Source organism: Ranitomeya imitator, chromosome 9 (genome assembly GCF_032444005.1).
Source record: "Ranitomeya imitator isolate aRanImi1 chromosome 9, aRanImi1.pri, whole genome shotgun sequence".
Taxonomy (NCBI): domain Eukaryota; kingdom Metazoa; phylum Chordata; class Amphibia; order Anura; family Dendrobatidae; genus Ranitomeya; species Ranitomeya imitator.
Window position 1 is genome coordinate 89,542,464 of NC_091290.1, and position 23,710 is coordinate 89,566,173.

The 23,710-nt window shown below is 42.8% G+C and overlaps 1 protein-coding gene across 1 annotated transcript in view; it reads left to right on the top strand.

Moving 5' to 3' along the window:
- The window catches only part of KIAA1549L (KIAA1549 like), a 738,873-nt gene that overhangs the window by 406,272 nt on the left and 308,891 nt on the right, over window positions 1-23,710 (top strand). Inside the window, exons 10-11 of the mRNA XM_069739753.1 lie at window positions 14,320-14,491; window positions 17,256-17,419. Coding sequence (XP_069595854.1) covers window positions 14,320-14,491; window positions 17,256-17,419 — 336 coding nt within the window. The remainder of the gene's footprint in view (window positions 1-14,319; window positions 14,492-17,255; window positions 17,420-23,710) is intronic.

The window sequence follows — 23,710 nt, forward strand, 5'->3', positions numbered from 1 at the left end:
CAGTGCCCTGTGTTATGATACGGTGGTCTAGGAGCAACATGGAACGAGCTCCGAAGGAAGTGGTAACTGTACTGACCACAGTCCCTAAGCTCAACACAACACTAGAAGTAGCCGTGGAATGCTCCTAACTCTCCCTAGGCATCTCGTCACAGCCTAAGAGCTAACTACCCCTAAAGATAGAAGCAGGAAAGCTATCTTGCCTCAGAGAAAATCCCCAAAGGATAGATTAGCCCCTCACAAATAATGACTGTGAGTGGAGAGGGAAAAGACATACACAGAATGAAACCAGGATGAGCACAGGAGGCCAGTCTAACTAAATAGATAGGACAGGATGGAATACTGTGCGGTCAGTATAAAACACTACAAAAATCCACGCAGAGTTTACAAAAAATCTCCACACCTGACTAAAGGTGTGGAGGGCAAATCTGCCTCCCAGAGCTTCCAGCAAGACAGAATAATTCACACTGATAAGCTGGACAAACATAGAAAGCACAGAATGGATAAGTCCACCATCTATGTACAGAAAAGGCTAAGCAAAAACTTAGCTTAGCTGAACTGGTCAGGATAACAGTGAACTCCAAAGAGATGTGAATCCAACCAGGAACCATTTACAAGTGGCACTGGCTGAAGATAGAGCCAGACTTAAATAGCCGAGCAGAAGAGATGATAAGTGGAGGCAGCTGATGACAGCTAACTCCAAGGAGCAGCCATACCACTAGAAACCACAAGAGGGAGCCCAAGAGCAGAACTCACAAAAGTGCCACTTACAACCACCGGAGGGAGCCCAAGAGCGGAATTCACAACAGCCCTGTTTGTGAAAGGGTCTAAGTGTCTCTTTGGGGTGCAGAAGGTTTCTTTTTTGGGCTTCATTTTTTCTCCCTCGTCTATAGAGATGGATCCGGTTAAGGTACAGGCCATTCATGATTGGATTCAGCCCACATCCGTGAAGACATTTCAAAAACCTGACCTGCACATCCAAACATAGACTAAGTGTGAACAGGTGCTGAACCTAGAGTCGCCAACTCGTATATAGTTAAATAAATAAGGCAGCACACTGCAGCGCTAGAACATACAAACTTGAAATACGAAACTTGAACTGCATTACTGCACTAGAAATATGAAAAATGAGAGCGTTTAGCGCTTAAAAATGGCCAATTTTATGTGTACCTGGTAGCCACTTTACGGCATCTCTCTTATACCAGGTCCTACGCTTGCCTTACCTCGCTGAGAATAAACGTCTCCATCTGAATGGGCACATGTGAAACCTCTTCCTAGACTAAAATTCTCTCTCTCCATGGAGGGGTATTGGACCTGCTGTAATTAAAACACCTGTGGCTAGAAGGCGGAGTGCATGATCAGAAGGCTAGAGAATACATTTCAAAAACCTGACCTGCACATCCAAACATAGACTAAGTGTGAACAGGTGCTGAACCTAGAGTCGCCAACTCGTATATAGTTAAATAAATAAGGCAGCACACTGCAGCGCTAGAACATACAAACTTGAAATACGAAACTTGAACTGCATTACTGCACTAGAAATATGAAAAATGAGAGCGTTTAGCGCATAAAAATGGCCAATTTTATGTGTACCTGGTAGACACTTTATGGCATCTCTCTTATACCAGGTCCTACGCTTGCCTTACCTCGCTGAGAATAAACGTCTCCATCTGAATGGGCACATGTGAAACCTCTTCCTAGACTAAAATTCTCTCTCTCCATGGAGGGGTATTGGACCTGCTGTAATTAAAACACCTGTGGCTAGAAGGCGGAGTGCACGATCAGAAGGCTAGAGAATACATTTCAAAAACCTGACCTGCACATCCAAACATAGACTAAGTGTGAACAGGTGCTGAACCTAGAGTCGCCAACTCGTATATAGTTAAATAAATAAGGCAGCATACTGCAGCGCTAGAACATACAAACTTGAAATACGAAACTTGAACTGCATTACTGCACTAGAAATATGAAAAATGAGAGCGTTTAGCGCATAAAAATGGCCAATTTTATGTGTACCTGGTAGCCACTTTACGGCATCTCTCTTATACCAGGTCCTACGCTTGCCTTACCTCGCTGAGAATAAACGTCTCCATCTGAATGGGCACATGTGAAACCTCTTCCTAGACTAAAATTCTCTCTCTCCATGGAGGGGTATTGGACCTGCTGTAATTAAAACACCTGTGGCTAGAAGGCGGAGTGCACGATCAGAAGGCTAGAGAATACATTTCAAAAACCTGACCTGCACATCCAAACATAGACTAAGTGTGAACAGGTGCTGAACCTAGAGTCGCCAACTCGTATATAGTTAAATAAATAAGGCAGCACACTGCAGCGCTAGAACATACAAACTTGAAATACGAAACTTGAACTGCATTACTGCACTAGAAATATGAAAAATGAGAGCGTTTAGCGCATAAAAATGGCCAATTTTATGTGTACCAGGTAGCCACTTTACGGCATCTCTCTTATACCAGGTCCTACGCTTGCCTTACCTCGCTGAGAATAAACGTCTCCATCTGAATGGGCACATGTGAAACCTCTTCCTAGACTAAAATTCTCTCTCTCCATGGAGGGGTATTGGACCTGCTGTAATTAAAACACCTGTGGCTAAACGCTCTCATTTTTCATATTTCTACTGCAGTAATGCAGTTCAAGTTTCGTATTTCAAGTTTGTATGTTCTAGCGCTGCAGTGTGCTGCCTTATTTATTTAACTATATACGAGTTGGCGACTCTAGGTTCAGCACCTGTTCACACTTAGTCTATGTTTGGATGTGCAGGTCAGGTTTTTGAAATGTATTCTCTAGCCTTCTGATCGTGCAATCCGCCTTCTAGCCACAGGTGTTTTAATTACAGCAGGTCCAATACCCCTCCATGGAGAGAGAGAATTTTAGTCTAGGAAGAGGTTTCACATGTGCCCATTCAGATGGAGACGTTTATTCTCAGCGAGGTAAGGCAAGCGTAGGACCTGGTATAAGAGAGATGCCGTAAAGTGGCTACCAGGTACACATAAAATTGGCCATTTTTATGCGCTAAACACTCTCATTTTTCATATTTCTAGTGCAGTAATGCAGTTCAAGTTTCGTATTTCAAGTTTGTATGTTCTAGCGCTGCAGTGTGCTGCCTTATTTATTTAACTATATACGAGTTGGCGACTCTAGGTTCAGCACCTGTTCACACTTAGTCTATGTTTGGATGTGCAGGTCAGGTTTTTGAAATGTATTCTCTAGCCTTCTGATCGTGCACTCCGCCTTCTAGCCACAGGTGTTTTAATTACAGCAGGTCCAATACCCCTCCATGGAGAGAGAGAATTTTAGTCTAGGAAGAGGTTTCACATGTGCCCATTCAGATGGAGACGTTTATTCTCAGCGAGGTAAGGCAAGCGTAGGACCTGGTATAAGAGAGATGCCGTAAAGTGGCTACCAGGTACACATAAAATTGGCCATTTTTATGCGCTAAACGCTCTCATTTTTCATATTTCTAGTGCAGTAATGCAGTTCAAGTTTCGTATTTCAAGTTTGTATGTTCTAGCGCTGCAGTGTGCTGCCTTATTTATTTAACTATATACGAGTTGGCGACTCTAGGTTCAGCACCTGTTCACACTTAGTCTATGTTTGGATGTGCAGGTCAGGTTTTTGAAATGTATTCTCTAGCCTTCTGATCGTGCACTCCGCCTTCTACCCACAGATGTTTTAATTACAGCAGGTCCAATACCCCTCCATGGAGAGAGAGAATTTTAGTCTAGGAAGAGGTTTCACATGTGCCCATTCAGATGGAGACGTTTATTCTCAGCGAGGTAAGGCAAGCGTAGGACCTGGTATAAGAGAGATGCCGTAAAGTGGCTACCAGGTACACATAAAATTGGCCATTTTTATGCGCTAAACGCTCTCACTTTTCATATTTCTAATGCAGTAATGCAGTTCAAGTTTCGTATTTCAAGTTTGTATGTTCTAGCGCTGCAGTGTGCTGCCTTATTTATTTAACTATATACGAGTTGGCGACTCTAGGTTCAGCACCTGTTCACACTTAGTCTATGTTTGGATGTGCAGGTCAGGTTTTTGAAATGTATTCTCTAGCCTTCTGATCGTGCACTCCGCCTTCTAGCCACAGGTGTTTTAATTACAGCAGGTCCAATACCCCTCCATGGAGAGAGAGAATTTTAGTCTAGGAAGAGGTTTCACATGTGCCCATTCAGATGGAGACGTTTATTCTCAGCGAGGTAAGGCAAGCGTAGGACCTGGTATAAGAGAGATGCCGTAAAGTGGCTACCAGGTACACATAAAATTGGCCATTTTTATGCGCTAAACGCTCTCATTTTTCATATTTCTAGTGCAGTAATGCAGTTCAAGTTTCGTATTTCAAATTTGTATGTTCTAGCGCTGCAGTGTGCTGCCTTATTTATTTAACCACATCCGTGAAGAGCCTTCAGAAATTTTTGGGTTTTGCAAATTTTTATCGCCGTTTCATTGCTAATTTTTCCAGCGTGGTTAAACCCTTGACCGATTTGACGAAGAAAGGCGGTGATGTGGCGAATTGGTCCTCTGCGGCTGTCTCTGCCTTTCAGGAGCTTAAACGTCGATTTACTTCTGCTCTGGTGTTGCGCCAATCGGATGTTTCTCTTCCGTTTCAGGTTGAGGTTGACGCTTCTGAGATTGGGGCAGGGGCTGTTTTGTCTCAGAGGGATCCTGTTGGTTCCTTAATGAAACCGTGTACCTTCTTTTCCCGTAAGTTTTCGCCTGCTGAACGCAATTATGATGTCGGCAATCGGGAGTTGTTGGCTATGAAGTGGGCGTTTGAGGAGTGGCGACATTGGCTTGAGGGAGCTAAGCATCGTATTGTGGTCTTGACCGATCATAAGAATTTGATTTACCCCGAGTCTGCCAAACGGCTGAATCCTAGACAGGCTCGATGGTCCTTGTTTTTTTTCCCGTTTTGATTTCGTGGTCTTGTACCTTCCGGGTTCTAAGAACATTAAGGCTGATGCCCTCTCTAGGTCGGTATTCTGAAAGAAGGGGTGGTCCTTTCTGCCATTTCCCCTGATTTACGACGGGTTCTTCAGGAATTTCAGGCTGACAGACCTGACCGCTGTCCAGTGGGGAAACTGTTTGTTCCTGACAGATGGACTGAGTCCAATCCCCCTGTATGGTTCCTTGATACATGTCCCCGTGCTCTGCCAGTAGAGTGATTTCTGAGGTTCACTGTTCTGTGTTGGCTGGTCATCCTGGTTTTTTTGGTACCAGAGACTTAGTTGGTAGGTCCTTTTGGTGGCCTTCTTTGTCACGTGATGTGCGTTCTTTTGTGCAGTCCTGTGGGACTTGTGCGCGGGCCAAGCCTTGTTGTTCCCATGCTAGTGGGTTGCTTTTGCCATTGCTGGTCCCTGAGAGGCATATTTCTATGGATTTTATTTCTGATCTTCCGGTTTCCCAGAGGGTGTCGGTTATCTGGGTTGTTTGTGACCGGTTCTCTAAGATGGTTCATTTGGTGCCTTTGCCTAAATTGCCTTCCTCTTCGGATTTGGTTCAGTTGTTTTTTCAGCATGTGGTTCGTTTGCATGGTATTCCGGAGAATATTGTGTCCGACAGAGGTTCCCAGTTTGTTTCTAGGTTTTGGCGGGCCTTTTGTGCTAAGCTGGGCATTGATTTGTCTTTTTCTTCTGCGTTTCATCTTCAGACAAATGGTCAGACCGAGCAAACTAATCAGACTTTGGAGACTTATTTGAGATGCTTTGTGTCTGCTGATCAGGATGATTGGGTGGCTTTCTTGCCATTGGCTGAGTTTGCCCTTAATAATCGGGCTAGTTCGGCTACTTTGGTTTCGCCTTTCTTTTGTAATTTTGGTTTTCATCCTCGTTTTTCTTCTGGGCAGGTTGAGCCTTCTGACTGTCCTGGTGTGGATTCTGTGGTTGACAGGTTGCAGCAGATTTGGGCTCATGTGGTGGACAATTTGGTGTTGTCTCAGGAGGAGGCTCAACATTTTGCTAACCGTCGTCGGTGTGTTGGTTCCCGGCTTTGGGTTGGGGATCTGGTCTGGTTTTCTTCCCGTCATGTTCCTATGAAGGTTTCTTCTCCTAAGTTTAAGCCTCGGTTTATTGGTCCTTACAGGATTTCTGAGATTATTAATCCGGTGTCTTTTCGACTGGCGCTTCCGGCCTCTTTTGCGATCCATAATGTCTTCCATAGATCTTTATTGCGGAAATATGTGGAGCCCGTTGTTCCCTCTGTTGATCCTCCGGCCCCTGTGTTGGTTGATGGGGAGTTGGAATATGTTGTTGAGAAGATTTTGGATTACCGTTTTTCGAGGCGGAGGCTTCAGTACCTTGTCAAATGGAAGGGTTATGGTCAGGAGGATAATTCTTGGGTTTTGCCTCTGATGTCCATGCCGCTGATTTGGTTCGTGCCTTTCATCTGGCTCGTCCTGATCGGCCTGGGGGCTCTGGTGAGGGTTCGGTGACCCTCAAGGAGGGGTACTGTTGTGAATTCTGCTTTTGGGCTCCCTCCGTTGGTTGTAGGTGGTAATGCAGTTGTCCCTGGGCTGCAGTCTTGGTCAGGTGTATCTGCTGATTGCAATTCTGACTGGGGTATTTAGGTTTGAAGGATTCATTAGTCCTTGCCAGCTGTCAATGGTTTTTGGGAGGTGTTGGACCTCTGTCTGGTTTCTCCTGCTTAGCTGCCAATTCAGCAAAGATAAGTGTCTGTTTTTTTTTCCTTTGGCACACATGCTGTGTGCTGGATTTTTGATTGCATTTCTGCTCTGTGTGTAGGATTCTCTGGAGTTGCAGATATATGTTCCACGTCTTTAGTTAGATGGAGGAATTTTTTGTATAATCTGCTGTGGATATTTTTGGAAAGGTTTTATACTGACCGCACAGTATTCTGTCCTACCCTTTCCTATTTTAGCTAGAGTGGCCTCTTTTGCTAAATCCTGTTTTCTGCCTGTGTGTGTCTTTCCTCTCCTACTCACAGTCAATATTCGTGGGGGGCTGCCTATCCTTTGGGGTTCTGCTCTGAGGCAAGATAGTATTGCTATTTCCATCTATAGGGGTATTTAGTCCTCCGGCTGTGACGAGGTGTCTAGGGTTTGTTAGGCACACCCCACGGCTACTTCTAGTTGCGGTGTTAGATCAGGATTTGCGGTCAGTACAGTTACCACCTACTCCAGTGAAAGTTATTCATGCGGCTCCAAGGTCACCGGATCATAACACACACCCTGGTCCTTGGGTGTACTTTATTGGTAGCTATGTGCAAGTGTGGGGGGATAGTGCTTGGTGCAAACTACTCTGAAAAGAAAAAGCTAAAGGAAAAAAAAGCAAATAGGGAAAAAATACCTGTGAAAGGAAAAGCCTAAAACAGCAGGCCCTAGCTCTGATAAGTGAACCGCGTCACTTATCAAAGTTCGGCGGCTGCTGGGTGTGCGCACAGGGATGTGAGGAAAAAGAAAACGGAAGGCACGGGTTAGACGCGGCGGCTGGGTGCGCGCACGGGGATGTGAAAAAAGAAAGAAAACGGCAGGCACGAAAGCTTTGATAAGTGAACTGCATCACTTATCAAAGCTCGGCGACTGCTAAACGTGTGCTCGAAGGCAGCGGAAAGATGGAGGGGGTAAAAAAGAGGGGGGAGGGAGAATGGAGGGATTGGGGGGGTGAAGAGAGATCGGGTAGGGGCAGTGATAACACTTACGTTTGTAGTCCCTCTTCTTTCTTCTGTCTTTCTTCTTTCTTTGGTCTTCTTTCTTTTCTAAGGCATGGATTGTGGTGTGCTTCTGTAGCACCACAAGGCCCAGCAAGAGAAGATCTGGCTGTGTGACCCCTCTGCAGGAGGCCTCAGCTAGAGTGAGGACCCCTGCAGAGCAGTCAGACACGTCACAGGCAGGTGACAGATAGGTCACAGAGCAGTTACATCGCTGCTGTGAGCTGTCATTGATTGGATCGAATGATCACATTGATCCCACCAATATAAACCGAAAAAAACTTTACGGTAATGGATGAATTATATGACTGAAGATTATAACGCGTCAAATGTGAAAATACACAGAGTCCATACCAGACGGGAGTAAGAATTAAATATATAGTTTATTAGGAAAAACTTATTCTTTAAATAAATCGTACAAAGGAGACAACAGTGAAAAGTGAGCAATAACAGCTAAAAAGATCAGCGCATCAGATGTTACAAAAAATGCGCTACAAGACAGCACAAAAGTATCACTGCTGCAAAGCCTGCAAAACCTGAAGCGTCGGTGCCATAGATATAACCAGCATAATATCAGTGAAACCTCATAGAGGGTGACAGATAAAAAACTAACTAATAATGATCACACTGAATATCCAGGGTACTGGATTGCTGCACCATGAGATATAATACAAGGTAGACCTAATAAAATTTATGCCAAGCCTGGCTAAGTACCAGTACCTTGAGACATCGCTTGCACGCCCACACCCTGCTGTAATCGAACTAACCTGAAGAATAAAACTGCTTTATCCATTTTACCAAACGCAGAACGGTATAAACGCCTCCCCCAAAAGAAATTCATGAATAGCTGGTTTTTGGTCATTCTGCCTCACAAAAATCGGAATAAAAAGCGATCAAAAAATGTCACGTGCCCGAAAATGTTACCAACAAAAACGTCAACTCGTCCCGCAAAAAACAAGACCTCACATGATTCTGTGGACCCAAATATGGAAAAATTATAGCTCTCAAAATGTGGTAACGCAAAAAATATTTTTTTGCAATAAAAAGCATCTTTCAGTGTGTGACGGCTGCCAATCATAAAAATCCGCTTAAAAACCTGCTATAAAAGTAAAACAAACCCCCCTTTATCACCCCCTTAGTTAGAGAAAAAAATTTTTAAAAATGTATTTATTTCCATTTTCCCATTAGCGCTAGGGTTAGGGCTAGGGTTAGGGCTAGGGTTAGGGCTAGGGTTAGTGTTGGGGCTAGGGTTAGGGCTAGGGTTAAGGCTACAGTTAGGGTTGGGGCTAAAGTTAGGGTTAGGGTTGGGGCTAAAGTTAGGGTTTTAATTACATTTACGGTTTGGAATAGGGTTGGGATTAGGGTTAGGGGTGTTTCAGAGTTAGGGGTGTGGTTAGGGTTACCATTGGGAATAGGGTTAGGGGTGTGTTCGGATTAGGGTTTCAGTTATAATTGGAGGTTTCCACTGTTTAGGCACAACAGGGGCTCTCCAAACGCGACATGGCGTCAGATCTCAATTCCAGCCAATTCTGCGTTGAAAAAGTAAAACAGTGCTCCTTCCCTTCCGAGCTCTCCCGTGCACCTAAATAGGGGTTTACCCCAACATAAGGGGTATCAGCGTACTCAGGACAAATAGGACAACAACGTTTGGGGTCCAATTTCTCCTGTTACCCTTGGGAAAATACAAAACTGGGGGCTAAAAATATAATTTTTGTGGAAAAAAAAGGATTTTTTATTTTCACGGCTCTGCGTTATAAACTGTAGTGAAACACTTGGGGGTTCAAAGTTCTCACAACACATCTAGATACGTTCCTTGGGGGGTCTAGTTTCTAATATGGGGTCACTCGTGGGGGGTTTCTACTGTTTAGGTACATTTGGGGCTCTGCAAACGCAATGTGACGCATGCAGACCAATCCATCTAAGTCTGCATTCCAAATGGCGCTCCTTCCCTTCTGAGCCCCCCCATGCGCCCAAACGGTGGTCCCCCCCACATATGGGGTATCAGCGTACTCAGGACAAATTCGACAACAACTTTTGGGGTCCAATTTCTCCTGTTACCATTGGGAAAATACAAAACTGGGGGCGAACATATCATTTTCGTGAAAAAATATGATTTTTTATTTTTACGGCTCTGCATTATAAACTTCTGTAAAGCACTTGATGGGTCAAAGTGCTTACCACATATCTAGATAAGTTCCTTAGGTGGTCTACTTTCCAAAATGGTGTCACTTGTCGGGGGTTTCAATATATAGGCACATCAGTGGCTCTCCAAACGCAACATGGCGTCTCATCTCAATTCCTGTCAAATTTGGATTGAAAAGTCACACGGCGCTCCTTCCCTTCCGAGCTCTCCCATGCGCCCAAACAGTGTTTTTTCCCCACATATGGGGTATCAGCATACTCAGGACAAATGCTACAACAACTTTTGGCGTCCAATTTCTTCTCTTTCCCTTGAGGAAATAAAAAATTGGGGGCGAAAGATCATTTTTGTAAAAAAATATGATTTTTTATTTTTACGGCTCTGCATTATAAACTTCTGTAAATCACTTAATGGGTCAAAGTGCTCACCACACATCTAGATAAGTTCCTTAGGGGGTCTACTTTCCAAAATGGTGTCACTTGTGGGGGGTTTCAATGTTTAGGCACATCAGGGGCTCTCAAAACGCAACATGGCGTCCCATCTCGATTCCAGTCAATTTTGCATTGAAAAGTCAAATGGCGCTCCTTCACTTCCGAGCTCTGCCATGCGCCCAAACAGTGGTTTATCCCCACATATGGGGTATCGGCGTACTCAGGACAAATTGTACAACAACTTTTGGGGTCCATTTTCTCCTGTTACCCTTGGTAAAATAAAACAAATTGGAGCTGAATTAATTTTTTTGTGAAAAAAGTTAAATGTTCATTCTTATTTAAACATTCCAAAAATTCCTGTGAAACACCTGAAGGGTTAATAAACTTCTTGAATGTGGTTTTGAGCACCTTGAGTGGTGCAGTTTTTAGAATGGTGTCACACTTGGTTATTTTCTATCACATAGACCCCTCAAAATGACTTCAAATGAGATGTGGTCCCTAAAAACAAATGGTGTTGTAAAAATGAGAAATTGCTGGTCAAATTTTAACCCTTATAATTCCCTTACAAAAAAAAATTTGGGTTCCAAAATTGTGCTGATGTAAAGTAGACATGTGGAAAATGTTACTTATTAAGTATTTTGTATGACATATCTCTGTGATTTAATTGCATAAAAATTCAAAGTTGGAAAATTGCGAAATTTTCAAAATTTTCACCAAATTTCCATTTTTTTCACAAATAAACACAGGTAATATCAAAGAAATGTTACCACTATCATGAAGTACAATATGTCTCGAGAAAACAATGTCAGAATCATCAGGATCCGTTGAAGTGTTTCAGAGTTATAACCTCATAAAGGGACAGTGGTCAGAATTGTAAAAATTGGCCCGGTCATTAACGTGCAAACCACCCTTGGGGGTAAAGGGGTTAAAAAAATAGGCTGAAAATCTCGGCTTATACTTATATCATTGGGTGTACAACAATCTTGTAATTATCAAAAATTCCTTCCGATTCAAATCCCTTCTGTCTTTCTATTGCAGGAAACAAAAGGTACGTCTTCATTCCCTGACCATTCATTCCAACGATGTAGATGAAACGCCTGTATATGTTTTCCTGTCAACATGTCCGTTATTCCAATAGGTCTCAAAATCTTGATAAATGGACTGATGGTCAAATGCAACGTGTGGACTCCTGAGAGGCAGCAATTACCCCCAAACCCAGGAAAAAAGGAAAACATCCCAAAGTCTTCTCAGTATTTTCTTCAGGAGCCATTGGGTGTACAAAGATCTCGAATATGGTTATGATATATATGCTTTATGTCTGTCCTATTCGTTATCACTAACTTTGGATTATTTGGGATCTTTCCATTAAACTTGGTTCACTTACTCTCTTGGCTGTATCATCTTTATCACACTTTAATTTGATACACATGTGTTTAGATTTAGGATCTATTTATTTACACCTGATAAATTTTTGGTTCACCTTTTTCTGTTGTAATTATTCTATTACATATGATTTGGTCACTTGTACATATAGTAAAGATATATGTGCACACATCTGATAGACCTAGGTAAGGTCAGACCCTATGTTGAATGATAGTGTTGTTTGACTTGCCCCCATCCTGCAGGGGGGTTTATTGTCACTCTTCAATTTCAACTTTTCAACTTGGATCTAGATCCAAGAAGTACTATGTGACAAGGCTCGTTAAAGGGTCGACATTGACTGTTAGGCTGTGTGCACACGTTAGATTTTTTTGTGTTTTTTCGCTATAAAAACGCTTAAAATACGCATACTGTACATATGCATCCCATCATTGAGAATGCATTCCGCAATTTTTGTGCATATGTTGCGTTTTTTTCTGCAAAAAAAGCACATTGTGGAAAAAACGCAGCATGTTCATTAATTTTGCAGATTTTTTGCGGATTTTTCACTGTATTCTTGCATCCCTGACCTCCATAAAAAACACAAAAATCAGCCAAAAAAAATGCGCGAAAATACGCAAAAAAAAACACGAAAAATCCGCATGCGGATTTCTTGCAGAGAATGCCCGGTTTTGTTCAGGAAATTTCTGCAAGAAATCCTGACGTGTGCACATGGCCTTAGGATTGCTACTTCCAATAGGTGGCACTAGAGTTGTAGCTCTCTTCTTCTCTGAAGAGACAATTTGCAATTTGGATCTAGACATCCTCACTATGATCCCATTTATCAGTTTTTCACGTCAGCATTTGCACTTCTATTTATTACTAAACAGGGCTTTGTGCCTTTTAGTTTATATTTTTATTTCACTTCACTGTATGAAAGACTCAATTTCTCGGCTTTTTACCCTAATTATGTAGGTAGTAGTGCACATTAGTGTTATTCTCGATAATAGATGGTTACACCTGTATTATATTACCACCTCATCTTTGATGTGATTCCAAACCTGTAGAGATTTTTTTAAACTTATATATTTGAATATACAATTTTTTTGCAATAATATATATATATATATATATATATCTATATATATATATATATATATATATATAGATATATATATATATATATATATATATATATATATATATATATGACAAATGTTTAGAATTAGCAATGCTGTGTTCACTTTGATGCATATTCCCATAGACATCCAATGTGGATGATTATTCCTTTTCTTCAGTTGATTCATGACAATTACGAATATGACTCCATTTGGTGGTTCTCTACATTATGACTTCATGTTAGTTAACCCCTCCCTTTAAGCCTGATTGGTCTGCTGGACTGCATAATTACTATGATTACTTCTTTTAAGTATTTAACAGCTTTTGGTGCGTTCAGAAATTAACTTAATGCAAAATGCTAGTGTGCTATGAACTGGTACGTATTTGAAAATTACAATAATCCGCCTCTGTGATTTGCATCAGCATTCATTTCTATTTCAATGCAGTTGATTGAAAACAAGGAATAATCTGTTCACGGAGTCTCTGCTATTCTGTGTTGCATAGTTACCAGTATGACTCTATCCGGGTTGGTGGTTACTCACTTCTTGACTCATTCGAGTTTTCCTCTCCCCTTAAAGCCCTATTGGCTAGTGGAGGGTTGCATAGTTTCCAATATGACTATCCAGGTGGGTGGTTACTCACTTCATGACCCACGCGAGCTTACCCCTCCCCTTAAGCCCCACTGGCAATCGGACGGTATAATTCCTATGTTGCTCACCGTCTAGACACGCCCCCAGGAAGAAGCACTCGCGACATGCGCGTCGGGGTTAGGAGGTTTAGCGTGCCACCAGGCAGAACATTTTTAGGAGCAGCGCCGACCCAGTTAATATGTGTATGGCATGGGGTGGTCGGAAATTTTTTTGCTGTATGATTGCAAAATAATTATGGCATACTGAGGGCACTTTGTACTATGGCAATATGCAGGGATATAGTCCCGGTGGTGTGCAAGCCCTGTCACATTGTTCAATATAAAGACTGCATCTTTTTACATGCATGCACCTTGGTATAGCTAGTTAAATATATTTAAGCATTGCCCTCCCACTGCACAGCAGGAACACTGGATTTGTTTATACCTGCATTTTGATACAACCATCCTGAGAGTCGGCAATGTTCATCAGTCTTTTTAGCCTATTATCAATATATTTGCACAGCTAACGGGCAGTAACACTATACCATTAATTTAATAATAGCTAATGTTTACTTTTCAGCAATTTAACACCCCATGCATTTACATTTTCACATAGATAATTTCCTGTGTATACATGTGTCCTGTTCAAGCTGACCTCTCGGTGTAATTTTTGTTTGATCTGAGGTACCTTGTCTATAAGTTTATTCATGTATTTGCATGCATTTTATTTGTTTATAATAAATAAAATTTGTTTTTAACCTTATCTATATGAACACTTCTTAATCTGACCATAGTCTATATAACTGTGGGATTAGTGTGATGCATTATCATGTGAAGTGTTGCCCATTCCCTGTCTAAGGAAAATGGGCTTAGGTAGTATGTTTACCATCCTTTATAAATGTAGAATATTTGTTTTTACACCATATGTGTCACAGGCTATTTGACTTTATCATATTTTACAGATTGTGAAAATGCAACGTTTGAATGGCCCTAATAATTTGGCTGAATTGACTTACTATGCTGTGAAAGATGGGCAGCCAATACTGGGCACAGTTGCTGCCAAGCAGCTGAATACCATCGACCCCCAGAACATGGCCCTGGCCCTTGGATATTTTGTTAAAGTGCAAGCAAATTGTAAGCACAATTTTAACTTACCTAAATAATAATAATAAGGATATAAAGCATACAAATTAAGAAAATTTGTATTTAGCCTAAAATGTATTAATTTCATTTTTTTTTTCAACATCTGTAACCTTTTTGGCCAGAATATTTTTCTAATCAGCTATCTCTACTTTCACATGTCCTATGGGAATTCTAAGAAGACTGTTCTCATTTTCAGAACTTTTATCCATTAGTCTGAGTGGAAAAGGTTTCAAAAAGTATGATCGCTGATTTCAAAGGAAACTGTGTAGTGCAGACCTGGGCAAGATGCGGGCCGCATCCGGCCCGCCTGATGATTTTAAACGGCCCGCCCCCGGCACCGCTCGGCCAGCCGCCAGACGCTTCCGAGCAGCCCATGATTAAGATGGCCGCCGGAGTGCGTTGGTCATTTGACTGCACCCTGCCATACCCACTGACTCCGCCCGCTGTCTGATGCGTTGATCATATGGGGTCCCATGTGATCTTGCATCGGCGGTCAGGGCGACGCTGGTGGGTGGGCGGGGTGGTGCTCACTGGCCGGCCCTGTACGTCACTCCAGCGCCACGCGGGATGTGTTGCGGTGAAAGTTGCTGGCTGGTGGTCTTCGGGTGAGTAGCCACACTGTCAGGGGTAGATGGGGTCCCTGTGTTGCTGGGGAGAGTGAGGGAGGATGCCTATGTAAATTATTCATCTGACCTAAAAGTGCAAGTTATTTCATAAGGGGGAGCGAAACGGCTCCCTGACTGACAAAGAAAACCGGATCGGGGACAGCGATCCACACACGCCCATGGCCGAGCCGGCCCTTCTGGCATTAGGTAGTGACAGGACTCCTGCATTTTCTACTGGAGCCATGGAGAGGAGGCCAGCGGGGACGTGTGATGGGAAGACGAACGGTGCAGACCCGGGGAATGTACACGTCCATGTACTACCTAATGCCGAGGTGGACACGACACGGGTATGACGAGACACTAATCTGCAGCTGAAGCCTGTGCGTCTGGGGTCCATATCTGCTCCCAGGGAAATTCAACCAAAACATTCCTCAGAATCAGCAGAGAAACCAGCAAGCATCAATTTCCAGAGAGCCAGGGCCCAGTCCTGTAGGAAGCATGTGTGTTCTGGGCTGGGGGTGAGTGGCAGAGGTGGCATCTCTTATCTGTACTTATAAGAGACGGAGGATAATATAGGGGACACAGCCATATAGTGCAGCCACCGGATACCCACGGCGACACGGGGGTGCAGGATACACAGGGGTGCAGGATACACAGGGTGACATGGGGGTGAAAAATATCCAGAGAAACACAGGAGTGCAGGATACACAGGGAGACACAGGGGTGCAGGATGCACAGGGTGAAACGGTGCAGAATACACAGGATGACACAGGAGTGTTGAAAACACAGGGTGACACAATAATTGGGGGCTACATGGAGAATACTACCTAAAGTGGGGGAAAAGATAGCATATGTATACTACAGTATTGGGTAAAAATGAGTTAATTATATTAGTCCGGCCCTCTAAAACCTTCCCAATTTCTCATGCGGCCCCATGGCAAAATTAATTGCCCACCCCTGGTGTAGTGCTTCATTTCTCCTATAGTAGTGGAACAGCTATTTCCAAATTTCCAGTAAGATTACTATTTGGGGTGCTAGAAGGAGGACATCATGTGACTACCCTAAATTTAGGGAACCTTTCTAGACAACCCATTCAATCTGCAATAAATTGAAGTAATAGTGGACATTAAATAACCCCTTATGTGACCACCAATAAGTGTTTTTACTGACTTCACATATCAGACAATGGCATCCCCTGCCACGTGAAAATGCATCAGCTGTTAACTGTACACTTCAGCTGACACTTTGCTGCATCAGCCTCGATTGATGTTGACACCAACCATGGCTCTGTAACCCCTTAGATGCTGCTGTCAATAGTCACTACGGCATCTAAATAATTAAAAGAATGTGGAGGCTCCCTCTTTAATCCTATTGACACCCTGAAATCATGATCCTGTGGTCCTCATTTTTGCCATGGCAATTCCCAGACAAATAACGGCATTAGAGACTGCCGGCTATAGTGACCTGTTCAGAAGTTGACGGCATTTAGGTGATACAAATAAAATTTTTCCTTCCCGTTATGCCACTTTGTATTAATTCCTGAACAGCAACCAAATGGTTAATAAACTACCTGACAGCAGTTTTGAATACATTGCGGGGCCATGTTTTTAAAATGGTGTCACTTTTGGGGATTTTACGACATATAGGTCCACCAAAGTCACATCAAAACTTAATAGGTCCCTAAAAAAGTACGTTTTGTAAATTTCCTTGAAACAATGAAAAATTACTGCTACCGTTTTAAACTTTCGAACATGCTAACAAAATGACAGGATATTTTACAAATGGTGCTGATGTAAAGCAGAGATGAGGGAAATGCTATTTAATGACTTTTACGTGGTATGACTACATGGATTAAAGAGATAATCATTTAAAGTTTGAAAATTGCTAATTTTGGGAATTTAAAAAAAGTATGATATTTTTATAAATAAACACTGAAAATATCGATATAACTTTACTATTAACAAACTACAACGTGTCACGAAAAAATCTCAAAATCAATTAGATCTGTTGAAGTGTTCCAGAGTTACTACCACATAAAGTGACAGTGGTCAGATTTTAAACCTCCCCTTTGTATTTGGGTGTTTTATCATGACATGTGATCCTTTCATTATAGTCTTTTAGTGAATGTGTCCTTCTCTTTGATCTTTTAGCTGTTGTACAAAATCCACCAAACAATCTCTGGATAATTGCAGCAGTTTTAGCTCCTATAGCCGTTGTCACCATCATTATTATCATCATCACAGCTGTCCTCTGCCGAAAGAACAAAGGCGACTTTAAGTCAGACAACATCGGCAACCTTCCTCCCAGGACCAAGGTAAATCGTGTTCCCTTCATAGATCATGTTTTCTATTATATTAGTTTGCATTTGGTTCTCACACATTCTCATTTTGAGCACTGTTAAACCAGAAAGTATGTAGAAAACTACCATGAACATTAACAAAGATTTTCCAGGATTTATTGCCTGAACCTTCAGGACAATCAGCAGTACAATGTACGGTATAAAGCTCTGGCAAAAAATTAAGAGACCACTTCAAAATGTTCAGTTTCTCTGAATTTTCTCTTTATAGGTATATTTTTGCCTAAAATGTACATTGTACATTGTTGTTGTATTCAATAAACTACTGACAACATGTCTCCAAAATGCAAAGCTAAAAATTTTGCATTTTTTGCAGCAAAGGAAAAATCATCAAAATAATGAAAAAAAAAACAGTGCTTTCAGACCTCAAATAATGCAAAGAAAACAAGTTCTTATTCCTTTTATAAACAACAATACTAATGTTTTAACTCGGGAAGAGTTCAGCAATCAATATTTGGTCGAATAATCATGATTTTTAATCACAGCTTTTATGCGTCTTGGCATGCATCTTGGTCACCTAATCAGAAGCACGTTAAGTAGAATGAGGTGTACTTTGGTTGGATTTCAACTGACACTGGACTGGAATGGCTGTCAGACATGTAGAGATGGTGTTTTTCAGTATACTGTGCAGTGGTCTCTTAATTTTTGTGCAGTGGTCTCTTAATTTTTCCAAGAGCTGTAGATGCACTGCTTGTGACGTTGTAGGGGTCCCAGGAGTAACACCCTAATAAATCATACATTCATGTCTAGAAACTACAAGCACAGAATTACACAATCAAGTGGTCACACTTGATACTTGATACTATAAAATTTTGATAATACTCCAACTGAAGAACCGTACCTCAATATTTTCCTCAAGGGGAAAAAAGTGGTACTACATTGTTTTGGAATTATGCTTATTATTGTATACAGGGTGATTATAAATATTCATAGGGTTTTGCATTCATATTGCTGCAAAGATTTAATAAGTTTTACCTGTTTGTAATAATTACATATCAAAATGTCACACCTCAGAGTTTGTAACTCGTCGCGCATGCAGACTCGCTTGTGACTCACCAGGTGGCAGGGCAGCATCATATCCCAAAATGACTGATATGCAAGAGAAAGAGTTTTTTGTTTTAGAGTATGAGAAGTGTAAATCAATTATTACTTTGCAGGGACAGTTCGGAAGACAGTAGGACAGTGACCCACCTGGTCGCCCAATCTTGACAGTGTGTGACTTCTTCCTTTGGGGATATGACAAAGACATTGTTTGTGTGTGCCACCTTGCCATCAACACTGGATGAGCTGTGGGACCGCATTAGCGCCGCTCTAATGACCATTGATGGGAACTTACTTCAGCATGTTTGGGTCTAATTGGATTACTGCATGTGTCCTGTTACAAAAGGAGGACACATAGAATATTTGTGAACATTATGTTCTAAACAGGAGCATTCATGCTTGTTATAACATGCCATTCACTATTGTGCATGTATTACATTTTGAAATACACCTCTTTGAAATCAGATGAATCTTTTATAATCATCCTGTGTATTGCATCAACTACTATTTACTACTGTTCAATAGTGCATGAGTTTCTGTCTCCAGCAATAGTGTTATTTTGCCAATGATATATTGTTAAAAAAAGAACCAAAAAGTACCTTCTCACTGTGTGTGTAGCTGTAGCACGTTCACTTTTACTTTCACTTTACAAGCTGACAAACAAGATGCTAAGATCCTAAGCTATAAGAAATACCAGTTGTAAGCTGTGATATCTTTGTTCCTGAATAAATATATATTCAATGATGAACGGCTGGCAATCCCTGCATTTATTCAAGCTGTCTAGCAGCCAGAAATCATGCCGTAGCGTCAACATAAACTAAATCTCCGAGCATGCCAAAATACTCGGAGACCACCCGAGCATGCTCAGAGAAACTCGAGTAACGAGCATACTCGCTCATCACTAGTTATGAGTCTAAAAACCCCTATAGACCCAGAGAACAGCCCAGAGGAGAGAGAACAACAGTGTTCTAAGGAGAAGAAACAAAGGTGGCCACCTGCAGCAACTCTGTAAAGTTCACAGTGTCAAATCTAACTAACCCGAATTACCAATCCTGGATGTTCAAGGTAAAGATGCTGCTGATAATAGAAGGTATGTGGAAATACACACAGAAGTCTAGATCTGACCCACTACCAGAAGACTGGGTAGAGAAGGATTTAGAAAACAAAGCGCTATCTCTTTAAGTATAGATGATGATCAGATTGTGCATGGACGTAAAAGTGAAACTGCAAAAGACATGTGGGAAGAACTGAAGAAAGTGCATGAAAGGATAAATCTCAGCAATAAGCTCTATTTAATGAAAAAGCTGTATCAGTCTAAGCTAAATAAGGGCCAAGATATGCAGGATTACATAAGAAATACTCCATAAATTGTTGAGCTCCTGCAGAGCATTGGGGAAGATCTAAAGGATTTTCATGTTGCTGCACTACTACTAAGCAGTCTACCAGAAAGTTATGACATACTTGTAACTGCATTAGATGCACACTCAGATTATAAGCTGTGGTGCGGTGACCCACGTTACAGCCAGGGGGCGCTGTGTGTGCTCTTCAAGATGCGCTTGGAGGCATAAATATGATGAAACAAAGTCCAGCAGGAGTGTAAATGGCCGGTGTGTGTGTTGCAGAGGAAGACACTGGTCTGTCAGTCTGAAGTTAAGTTGGTGTGCTGGGACCTGTAGCCCCACAAGTAATTGTGTAATGCTAATGGGAGACTGGCATGGCTAGTTATGAGAGATGGGAGGGTCAAACTAGCCACACACTCCCACCCAGGGGAGTGGTTACAGGTATGTAATGTGACCAGGGTGTCGGTCACATGGTTCCTGTGTATGGATCCGTTTGTTCCATGTGCTAGGTCCTGGGAGGTCGGTGTTGGATGCTCCTGTGAGTGGAGTCTTCATGGAATCACCTGAGACCGTGGACTTGATGGACGGTCAGTGTTGGATTGCCGTGGTATGGGCTGGAGTCCTGGAAGCACTGAGGAGTGAGTCCTGCAATAGCCTGGGTGTTGGTTTGACCTAAAGTGGGCTGGAGTCCTGGAAGCACTGCTGAGGCTATGGACTGAATGCTCAAGGGATTGTCCTGGGATGGGCTGGAGTCCTGCAAGCACCTGGTGAGAGTGTGAGTCCTGGAATGCCCAGAGTGTTGGATTGTCCGCGGATGGACTGGAGTCCTGTAAGCACTTGGTAAGATTATGGACTGATGGCCTGTGTGTTGGAAGTGCCTGTGATTGGACTTCCTGGAAGCGCATGGAAAGGCTGCATATACAGAGACTGAGACGGTTTCTGTGTCGGGGAAGCTACAGTTCCTACTGTGGGTCTGGACTATCTGAGGTGCCCTGGTCACAAGGCGGTGATCCCAGTGAGGCAGTTTCCCTGTGAACTAACACTGGCAGGAGTTAGTGTGTAGAGCCGAAGCTCCTGAGAGGTAATCCCTGGTATGGGATAAAACCTGTAATATACGGCAGAGACGTATCTGCCATTGGAACAGACTGTCGGGGTTTAATATCTTCCATTGATGCATGTAATGTAATGGAGAGAAAAGACGTGACTACCGAATGTTTTGTAAAGCCACACGAGTTAAAGTAACAGACTGTGTGTAACGTGGCTTACGGTGCGGTTTATGACGTTATAATAAACCGGAACGGACTTAATTTGTGTGAGAAATCGAGCCTGTATGCGTTATTCCCTTGCAAAGCGAGTGTCCCCCAAGACCCGAAGTAAGGGAAACGCTACAAAGCGTACATTGTAGTATGTCAGAGGAACGCTTGTAGATGAGTATAAGCAAAACACAGAAAATGCAAGCAGCAGTGGTATATCCAAAGCAGAATCTGCTTTAAAAACCCAAGTTCTACCAAAAAATAAAAGTCTCTAGAAGGAAACACATGAGTGTTTTGTCTGCAAGAAGTCAGGGCACCTAAAGGCTGAATGTAGAGTCTGGAAAGCTAAAATGAATCACCTGAAAAAGCAAACTAATCATCAAAGGATTGAACATGCCATTACTGAAGAATATAACACTTCATGTACTGAAGCTGCTGTAGGGATTTCACTCACTCAGGTGCGACGGCTGATACTCAGGAGGCACGTTCCTTTAAAAGTTCACAGGATTTATTGCTTCATAAACCACATGGTAAAAATAACAGAAAACAAATAGCCTTTGGCTCAGGAAAGAAAAGCAAGTGTCCAGTCCTTCAGGCTCAGTCCTGGAGCCTTAACACACTCTGGAGGGTTTCACCTCCACACATATCTGCTATGTAAAGCATTAGCCTGTCTTATATAGAGCTAACCACACCCAGGAACCCATCACATGATTAGACATGTGGTCTGACATCACCACAGGTCCTGAAACACATATATATATATATATATACATGGTTATGTGAAATAAAGAAAACACTCCGGGCTACATCACAGCGACAAGCCACCTATGTGACACATACCTCCCGTCGACTACACACCCTTTAGCCATGCTACATACCTCCCCTCTCTGCCTAAAGCCGTGGGGCTTGGCAATTTCTCCCACTAAACAAGGGATTCTTGATAGGGCATCCGCATTACTGTGCAGCTTTCCGGCCCTATGTTCCACATGGAAACTGAAGTCCTGCAGGGCTAAAAACCAACGGGTGACCCTAGCATTTCTACCTTTTGTTTCCCTCATCCACTTAAGTGGGGCATGGTCGGATATTAGTCTGAATTTACGTCCAAGCAGATAGTACCGTAACGTGTCCACCGCCCACTTTATGGCCAAACACTCTTTTTCTACGACTGAGCAGTTCTTCTCAGATGAAGGCAGATTTCTACTCAGATAGAGAATAGGATGTTCCTTCTCATGGAGCTCTTGGGAAAGGACTGCTCCTACCCCAACATCTGAGGCATCTGTCTGAAGAACAAATTCTTTCTTGAAATCTGGGGCCATCAGAAGGGGTTGCTTTCATAGAGCCCCTTTCAATTCTTGGAAGGCTGATTCTGTCTCTTCGGACCATTTATCCATCACTGATTTTGTCCCCTTTAGCAGATCGGTCAGAGGCGCAGCCACTGTGGTGAAGTTCGGGATGAACCTCCTGTAACATCCCACGATCCCCAGAAAGGCTTTAACTTGCTTTTTGGAGAGTGGTTTTGGCCATGTTTGGATTGCCTCCACTTTCTGATTTGAGGCTTTATTTCTCCACGACCCACTATATAGCCTAGGTACTTAGCTTCTTCCTTACCCAAGGCACATTTCTTCGGGTTTATTGTAAACCCCGCCTCTCTTAAAGCATCAAACACCGCTTGGACTTTTTCCAGATGACTCTCCCAGTCCGGGCTAAAGATGACAATATCATCCAGGTACGCAGCAGCGTATGGCTTATGGGTGCAAGGACTCTATCCATAGCCCTTTGGAAGGTCGCCGGAGTTCCCTGTAGGCCAAACGGCATCCGGACATACTGGAAGCATCCATCTGGTGTAGAAAACGCTGTCTTCTCCTTGGCTTCCTGTGCCATGGGGATCTGCCAATACCCCTTCGTCAAATCCAAGGTGGTTATATATCTGGCGTGCCCAAGCCTTTCAATGAGCTCATCAACGCGGGGCATGGGATAAGCGTTGAACTTGGAGACCTCATTCAACTTCCGATAATCGTTGCAAAACCTCCACTCTCCATCAGGTTTTAGGACCAGGACAATTGGACTCGACCAACCGCTCTTGGATTCCTGAATGACTCCAAGCTTCAACATACGCTCCACCTCCTTGGAAATTACTTCTCGACGAGCCTCAGGAATACGATAGGGCTTCACGTTCACCCGCACATGTGGCTCTGTTAGGACCTCGTGCTCTATGACCTTCGTGTATCCTGGCAACTCTGAAAACAGGTCCCTGTTTTTATGGAGTAACTCCCGGCACTGCTGTTTCTGGGTCTTCGATAGCGTCTCCGCTATAGTAACCACTCCAACCTCACCTTCTGGGTTGCTTAATAAAGATGGAATTACTGCCGGCTCTCTATCTTGCCATGGCTTGATGAGGTTGACATGGTAAACTTGGAATGGTTTCCGTCTTCCTGGTTGGTGAATTTTATAATTTACCTCACCAAGTTTCTCAACGACCTCATATGGCCCTTGCCATTTGGCCTAGAACTTGCTTTCCACCGTCGGAACTAACACAAGAACTCGGTCTCCTGGATTGAACTGCCTAACTCTTGCAGACCGGTTGTAGACCCTGGCCTGAGCTTCTTGTGCCTGGA